The sequence below is a fragment of the Anopheles darlingi genome, chromosome 3 (assembly GCF_943734745.1).
Source record: "Anopheles darlingi chromosome 3, idAnoDarlMG_H_01, whole genome shotgun sequence".
NCBI lineage: Eukaryota > Metazoa > Arthropoda > Insecta > Diptera > Culicidae > Anopheles > Anopheles darlingi.
The window spans coordinates 66,485,968-66,494,330 of NC_064875.1; the positions used below are offsets into that span (position 1 = coordinate 66,485,968).

At 51.4% G+C, this 8,363-nt stretch overlaps 3 protein-coding genes across 3 annotated transcripts in view; 1 reads left to right on the forward strand and 2 right to left on the reverse strand.

Annotated features, from left to right (window-relative positions):
- The window catches only part of LOC125955175 (WD repeat and HMG-box DNA-binding protein 1), a 4,144-nt gene extending 3,398 nt beyond the window's left edge, over positions 1-746 (reverse strand). Inside the window, exons 1-3 of the mRNA XM_049686158.1 lie at positions 609-746; positions 300-537; positions 1-229 (exon numbers count right to left, since the gene is read on the reverse strand). The exon at positions 1-229 is cut by the window's left edge and continues 12 nt beyond it. Coding sequence (XP_049542115.1) covers positions 1-229; positions 300-537; positions 609-685 — 544 coding nt within the window. The 5' untranslated portion in view covers positions 686-746. The remainder of the gene's footprint in view (positions 230-299; positions 538-608) is intronic.
- A 129-nt stretch (positions 747-875) lies between these two features.
- On the reverse strand, positions 876-8,324 carry LOC125955180 (mitochondrial enolase superfamily member 1-like). The gene is made up of 8 exons (XM_049686164.1): positions 8,079-8,324; positions 7,791-8,009; positions 7,591-7,713; positions 2,032-2,182; positions 1,808-1,965; positions 1,606-1,748; positions 1,382-1,545; positions 876-1,313 (listed from the first exon to the last, which is right to left on the reverse strand). The coding sequence occupies exons 1-8, from the start codon at positions 8,169-8,171 to the stop codon at positions 1,012-1,014; spliced, it is 1,353 nt and encodes a 450-aa protein (XP_049542121.1). The 5' UTR covers positions 8,172-8,324; the 3' UTR covers positions 876-1,011.
- LOC125955173 (inner nuclear membrane protein Man1) lies at positions 2,518-7,530 on the forward strand. The gene is made up of 2 exons (XM_049686157.1): positions 2,518-3,687; positions 3,825-7,530. The coding sequence occupies exons 1-2, from the start codon at positions 3,099-3,101 to the stop codon at positions 6,296-6,298; spliced, it is 3,063 nt and encodes a 1,020-aa protein (XP_049542114.1). The 5' UTR covers positions 2,518-3,098; the 3' UTR covers positions 6,299-7,530.
- Positions 8,325-8,363: the final 39 nt, after the last annotated feature.

An 8,363-nucleotide genomic window follows, 5' to 3' on the forward strand; every position in this document is an offset into this window, starting at 1 on the left:
CTGCTTCAAAGCTCTTCACTTTCGCTAGTCCTTCAAACGTTTTCTTCAACTCCTTCGTCTTCATGTCCCACACGCACAGCTTCCCATTCCCGATACTGGCCGCCAGCAGATCCTGCTTGCTAACGTCCATACTCAGCACGGGTCCACCCAAATTCTCCAGCTCAAACTCTTCTCCGTCAGCGATCGAGTGCACTTTGATCGTCGCGTCTTCCGAACCGGCTGCAATAAACTGAAGCAGAACAAAGGGTATGAGAATCAAACAGACACACACGCCATTCGGCGATAATAACTCGGCTTACTCGTTTGTTCTTTACAATGCTCGTAGCGTAGGCGGTGAATCGAAACTCGATGCCATCCTTATCGAGCGAAGGATATTTGTAGGCTTGCACGGTGTTCAGATCGGTGGCTATCAGCACACGCTCACCGTACTGTAGTGCCGACCAGACGTGCTCCCCGACACAGCTCGTCGGTGGATCGTCGTCCCCGATGCCGTGCCAGATTCGAAAGTCCCCGTCGTGTCCTACGCTGATAATGCAACTGCAATCAAGGAAACCAAAAACATATTTAGCACGCGCGGGCGTTTCGTTGCGGGCGCCGCCGGTACTTACTCGCCGTCCTCTTGGTAAAGAACGCTGGTGTAGCCCATAATGTGCGCATAGCGCATGGGCGACCGTTTAAAAGGCATTTTGTTGGTGGTTTAAAAGCAGAAAATACGATAAAATTTCACGACCACAATTTGCAAAACACGGTCAACACGGCGCGACAAAAACACAAATTTGCCGCCAAAAGCTATTCAAAGTTTGTACGCAGCCATCGGGGAATCCGTTTAAAGCGGGGTGTTGATTCTACTATTTAAAACAACCGTTTTGGTATCGAGAAAACAGATTTCGTTCCTTTTATTGAAAACCAGATTGCTGTTTAACAGAAGCCCTTGGGTTTTCCCAGACTGTTGGCCATTGCAAGGTTGAAAGGGCGAAGAAAAGAAGATATTTTTATCATCGTTGATTGTGATTAATAACTTTCCTTTTTAAACGTTCCTGCGGCAAACAGGCGCTGCCATTCGATACCGTTTGGGTAGGCAAACTGTTCGATTGCCGATTCCTTCAACTCGGTCGAATACCCTGGTGAAGTTGGTGCTACATAGCAAGCCTTTTCGTTGATCGTCGCTGGATGGGTGAACTGATCATGCTGCTGATCAACGAACTCAATCATGCGCCCCTCCATGGTACAGGAAACGGAGCAGAAATCCCACATCTGCAAGTGCTGCACCATCTCGCAAAGCCCGACTCCTCCAGCGTGGGGACACACTTTCACTGTAAAACGATAGAATGCCGGTCGTATTGGGGGATTCAACGCAGGTGCTCCATGCTGTGCGTCATACCGTTCAGTTTCTTTGCCATTAAGTAGACGGATAAAATTTCGTTCACCCCTCCGATGCGTGCCGAATCGATCTGACAGAATTCCAGCGCTTTGGCCTGCATAAACTGCTTGAACATGACCCGATTGCAACACATCTCCCCGGTAGCGACTCCGATGAAATGCTCTCTGAATGATTGAGGATTAGGAAATGAGTGTTCGATAACAGATCTTTCATTATTGCCTTACCGCAGCGCTTCAGCGATCTTGGCATGCCCCAGCACATCATCCGGAGATGTGGGCTCCTCAATCCACAGTGGTTTGTACTCCTTGAGCGACTTCATCCACTCAATCGCACCGGGAACACTCCACGTTTGGTTGGCATCAACCATCTGAAAATGGAGGTAATGTTTAGTTCAAGAAAGATGTTGTAGACTCACGATCTTCTCACCAGCAGGTTGTCCCAACCAATCTCCTCTCGGACCAGCCGACACCGCTTCCTATCGCTCTCCAGATCTTGTCCAACTTTTATCTTGAACGCCGTGAATCCGGCCGCCAGATATTTCTTGCACAACCCCCGGATTGTTTCATCGCTGTAGCCGAGCCATCCTGCAAAAGAAAAGTGGTCAATCAAGAAGGATGCGAACGATATTAATCGCTGTGTGGCTCCGGTACCGATCTGTGTGGTGTAGGCCTTATATCCGTGCTTCCGGATGTGCTCCACTCGTTCGCTGCGTGTTGGTTTGTTCTGTTGAAGGATTTGAATTGCCTCCTCCGGAGTGAGAACATCCTCGATATAACGGAAATCAATCGTAGACACGAGTTCCTGTAGCAAAAAAAACCCAGCTTGATGCGTCAAAAATGCAAAACATACCAAAGAAATAAAAATTTAACAGAATCTCAAATTCATTCGGGGGTGGTTAATTAACACGGAAAATACCAAAAAAGCGAGTCGAAGAGCCAGGAATTGGAAATCACTAGCTCAAGCGCACTTCACGTTGAATCTAGTTTTAACTCGATGATGTAAATTATGAAGCCATTCGCTACAGTGCTGATCGATAAAATATGAGCATTTGCCCGAAAAAAGGGCAGTATTCTTCAAAAATAAAAATTCCAAGCGAAAAATAGAATGCAACCCTGTCGTTGTTGTGGTTCATGTTGAGGTTAGAGATCGAAGTAAAAATCCGAATAAAAATGTGAAATTCTTAACATTTCGTAATAATTTCGCGCGATTTCAGAGCAAATTAACATCAGTAGCAACTTGCACTGTCATTCCTATTGGAAAAGTGCCGAGAAAGTGGAAAACCGTGAAAATTGCGCTCAGATCCACGGAACGAACGATCGAAGAAGAGGCGGAAGCAACGCTAGAATTTACGCCTCGTGTGGCCTGTGTGTTTCTGCGGGGGTTTTTCCGAGTTGCTGCCCGCGATTAGTGCCGTGAATCGTGAAAATCCGTCCACCGCAAGGGCGTGTGGTGAAGCGCAGTTTTTTGTCCGTGGTAAGGTAGGCAGCACGAAGGTAGGAGTGGAAGTGGTGGAAGCCTCCGCGGCGGGCGGCGCTGGCGCTGAGCAACAACGGGATAGAGTGAAACGGCGGCAACAGCGTCACATAGCAGGCGCCGCGAGTGTGACAGAGACCGCGCTAGAGAGCGTGCAACAGGAGAAGCGTTTGTGGGGTTGTATTCACGATCGTGGCGGCATCTTGAGACGGAGTTTTGAAGAATCCCGAATCCCGGACTGAGGATGAGCAACAGCAGCGGCTATCGGATGGATGCTCTGGACCAGCTCTCGGATGATGAGCTGCGGTTGCAACTGGTGCAGTTCGGTTTCCCGAATATGCCCGTCACCGGCACGACGCGGAACATCCTCATCAAGAAGCTCCGCCACCATCTGGAGGAAGAGAAACGGAAGGTGCGCCGCGAATCATCCCAGGCCGCACGGTACAGCTCCGGTGAAGAATCGGACGGCAGCGACGGTCGTAAGCTGGGCGGCAGCTCGTCGGCCCGGAAAACGTTCGGAAGAAGCTCGCGGGTCACTTCGATGGCGGCACCTCCGTCACCGGCCGCGGGTAACTCGATGAAGCGAGGTCTTAAAAACAGCATATCATCATCCACATCATCATCAGCAGCAGCAGTAGCAGCAGCTCAGCATAGTCTTAGTAACCATGGCAACTCGCCATTTCTGGCAGCCAACGGTGGAGGAAACAGCAGTGGCGGCGCCAAGAAAGGATCTCTCTCGCCCAGCTCAATATACATCTCACCGGTCATCGTACACGAGGGCGATGAGGATGACTTTGCATCGTCCACTTTGCGTAACCCACCGCGAGCATTCGGTAAGCAACTTGGCACGGCAGCACCTGCATGCCCACCGCACCGGTATCGTCGATCCTTGATTCGTTCTTATCATGCTACCTCTCTCTTTCTCATACATTCTCACACACTTTCGATCTCTCCCTCCACCGTTCTGTAGGAAGCACATCGTCACCATCGTACCAAAGCTCGCTGTTCCGCAAAACGGCGCTGGCCGCACAGAACGTAACACCACCGACGATGGCGGCCAACAACAGTGACTCGAACGGTTCCAATGGGTCCGGTTCCGGTGGCGACTCTTCGCCCCCGTACGTGAGCGATTACACGAAGCGTCTGATGCAGCTACGGGGCGAAACGGTATCGCAGGAGAACTACAACAGTGCGATCGGAGGTATCATCGGTCGGCGGAGCAGCAACACTTTAGGTGCAGGAGGTGGAGGAGTCGTGGGAATAGGATCGTCGCGTTACACGATCGGTCCACCATCGGCATCCAATTCTTCCTCGCACCTGCTGCACCATCCTTCCCGGGTACCGGTACATCCGTTGCATTACCGGAGCAGCACCGGCAACAACAGTAGCAACACCGGTAACAACACCACCGGCACTTTCAAACCGCTAGGAGGGATGCCATCGGCACTGGTGAGCGGGAACCACATCCGTCAACGGTACAGCCGGCTAATGCACGGTGGACAAGCGGCCGAGGTCGACGAGAACGATATCGTAACACACGCACAACCCTCCCCAGAACCACCGCCAACAGGCATGATGGCCAGTGGTGTTCCGCTACGGGTAGCCTTCGGTAATTTGCTCACGCGGCTTGACGAGCACTATGGTTTCAAGCAGACGTTCGTCCCGTGTGCTCTACTCTGTCTGCTCATCGCTTTCCTCGTCTCGGTTGCGCTCATGTACATGACGATCAGCACGGACCTCGCGAGCACGCTCAGCTCAATCGATACGCGGTATGATGTGTGCGAGAACGAGAGTGAGATCGGTATCGGTGAGAATCACGCCCCACCGGAAAGCGGAACAACCTGTGTCGACGAGGCCGACGTGAAACCGGCACTCGAACTTCTGAAGCTGATTGGAGGAGAGTTAAAGCAGCGCGTCGAGGCGTATCACTGTCGCCGTGGTGATGTGGATGGCACGGGCGTGGTGAGCAAGTTGCCACTTGCTGCATCCCTCATGTCACCGGCGGACGTATTGAAGAAGGCAAAAGAAGACTCACCGTCGGTGCTGATACCACAGCTAACGCGCCATCTGCACACACTGGAGTACCTGATCGATCGCAATCCTCAGTGGCGCATCGATCACAGCGATGCCGACGGACAACCGCTCACGTTCGCCGAAGTGCTCGAACGACGACCGACGAAGACGCACTACTTTACCATCCTCCGGCCGAAGCTTCCTTTCGGTTGCATGTTATACAACAAGTTCCAGAAGTTCTTCACCATTGTCGGCGGACTGGCACTGGCCGCGGTACTTGGCTTCTTGGCACGCTACTTCTACCGGTTCGTCGTGTACGTGAAGCAGAAGCGGCGCGATCAGGTGAACACACTGATCAGCGAAATCATTCACGCCGTTAGCCAGGCAGCTGCTAATGCGGCCGAGGCAACCTCAATGGCTAATGGAGGGTCCGGGACGGTACCGATACCGGATGCGCGAGTCGTCGTAGCACATCTGCGCGATCGGTTGATTCCGATCGAAAATCGCCGTAAGATGGGCTGGGCCTGGAACGAAGCATTACAGTTTCTCGAGCACAACGAGAGCCGCATCTCGTTCGAGATCGGTACGGTCGGTGGCGAAGATTTCAAGATGATGCGCTGGATTGATACGGCACCGCTGCCCAGCAGCATCGGTGGCAATAATTCCCTTGCTAACACACCAGGAGGACGTGCTGGAGGCACGGTGGGAGCTGGTGGTGGCAGCAGTGGCGGCGGTACCGTCGCACCCGGTCTCGGTAGCAGTAGCAAGAAATGGCAAGGACAGGCATTCGACAGCAGCAACAAGATTCACGATCCACCGACACCGTGCCTCAAGATACGGCAAATGTTCGATCGGTACGAGGTGAACGATCCCAACCTGAAGACGATCGTACAGGATGCCATTCTCGAGAAGGTGGGCGATCGGTGCCGGATCTACGACATTCAGCTTGATCGTGGTAGCTGCTGCGTGTACGTCCGGTGTGCCACACCGAAGGATGCCGGCATCGTGCACGACGAGATCAATGGCTGGTGGTTCGACAATCGGCTAGTGTCGATCAAGTTTCTGCGCCTGGAACGCTACCAGCAGCGCTTTCCCCGTTCACTCGCCGGACCGGCCTGCTTGAAGCCTTCGAACAAAAGCAACTCCTCGATGAGTCACCAGCTAGGTGGAAGTACGAACGGTGGCCGGAGCGGCTCCGTGTCACGCTCGGTACACGAAGACGACGAAAGCGAACCGGAGGAGGAAGAAGAGGAAGAGATGGCCGAGGAACTGGTGGTGATGCCTGCGGCCAGGAGTGGCACTCCGACTCGGGAAGATTTTTTACGGCAGTTGAAGCAACGACAACAAAGCACAAACAACACACCGACTCAGAACGCACTGAGACGAATCCCGGCACCCCGGTTAGACGATCTAGATGAGCAGGATGATTAAGAGGAAGTAGCAGCAGCGGCAGCAACAGCACCAGCCGTCGTGTGCCCCTTTTTGGAGCTTGAAAGTTATCTCTTTCTTTTTGGTTTTTACTTTACAAAAAACTAATCATCACTAACACACCCCGAAGCAGCAACACTGCAGCCCAGCGCAGCGCACAAACACTAAACATATACAATACATACAGCCATCCCCTTCATGAACAGCACCAGCAGCAGCGGCAGCTTCATCAGCATCGCATCATCAACAAGGACAATGAGTGCCACCCTGCCAACCACACCAACAACATGCCATCGCGTTTGCCATCTTTATACTCCCGTTTTCGCCGTGTGTTTCGTGCGCGCAGAGGGTGCCACTCTTAATTAGAATTGGTTGGGAGGTGGAGGTAGCGAAAGGAAAGAAGAGGACCCTTTTATTTTAACTGTAAATGTGGCTCGTTGTCCAATCGTTTTTTGAAAATATATATCGATTGTTACTTTTTTAACGAAAAAGAAAACCGCGGACCGTGTTGGTTGGTATACCCCATATCCCTTTGTCTACTTGCCTGGCTGACCAGGGCGGGGGGTTCAAAGGCTCAAAAGCACTCGAACAAGAAACCGGGTACCAATAGGAAAAGCGGAACGAGCAAAGTAGAAGCAGGAGTGCATTTAGCTTCTACGGAGGAACACCATGAAAACCGCGAGTTTTGAATGCGCAGCCTCAAGCGAGGGACCGCGGCTCGTGGAAGTAAGGGTTCTAATGAAATTTTGTTGATTAATGATATACAAACAATTGCATAAATATATGTATACGCATGCATATATAGAAAGAGAGAGATACTTATAGAGAGGTAGTACTCGCGATCAGAGAAGAGTCCTTCTATAAGGACATTATTTTCTGTTTGTTCGTAGCGCAATAACCCACTAGGTGTGTTGTTTTTTCTTCTAAGTAACGATTTACGTTTTGGCGCGATTTGAAGCGAACCCTAATAAGGAGAACTGTACTAATAAGACTAAAACGACTAGAACTTGTAATGCGGACGGTCGGAAACAGACATATTTTGAGAAATGCAATCCAGCTCCAGACCACAGTGGAAGTTGGTAGGGTATTAGAAAAACAAAAAAGGCGAAAAAATGGGAAATCGCTAAAAAAGGTGGAAGAGCAGGGAACCCGTAAGAACGTAACGGATTGTCCTTAATGAATGTCTAATAAAAGCGGATCGCGTAAATATACTTTTTGATTACAAAAGAAACGAAAGAGGAATGGTATGATTTCTGTGTTTCCTGTCTTCCTGGGCCCCATGGGTGATTACCTACCTCGGGTTCCATCTCGGCGAGCAGCAACCATACCGGTACACCGCGCAGCTTACCCCACAGATCCCACAGGGCGTTAATGATGGCAGCCACCGCCAGATGGGTGACACCTTTCTCCGGTCCTATCTGGGGTAATGTAACACCGGGGATATGAGGTTTAAGAAAAGTATCTTCGTCGAATCCGCCGAAGACGCGATACATACCCAGCGTAATTGGGAATCGCTTGTTAGCTCGCGCCAGAAAGCACCGAACCGTTCAAAGATGCTGGTCGTGGTGCGACCCTCGACGAGATGTTTCAACGCGCGGACAGCTAGCAGCACGATATCGGTACCACGTCCAAGGGTGAAGGTCATACCGCAACCCACCAACCCTTCAACCGTGCCAATCGTCACGTAAACGCACGAATAATCCGGATCAGTATGCTGTAGGGAGATGCGGTCATCGTTCGAAGCAATCAAAGCAACCCATCTGGTAGAAAGCCGGATACATACCATCGCATCGGAACCGTGCGCCCCCAGGGACGTTGGCCACCGGATATCCCTTGCGGTGACGGTCGTGATGTTGAGGCAACGATCTTTTCCCATTATTCCAACACACACGCACGCACAATTTAACAGTCGTACAATCCAAAACCGAATTTATCGCGGAACCACCACTGCAAGGTGACCACTGTCAACTCCGATGCACCACGCTATCTACGATTTGGCTTTATTTATACGGCGCGCGTCAGAGCTTGATGATCTTCTTCCCCACCAGCCAATGATGGTGTTAGTGGA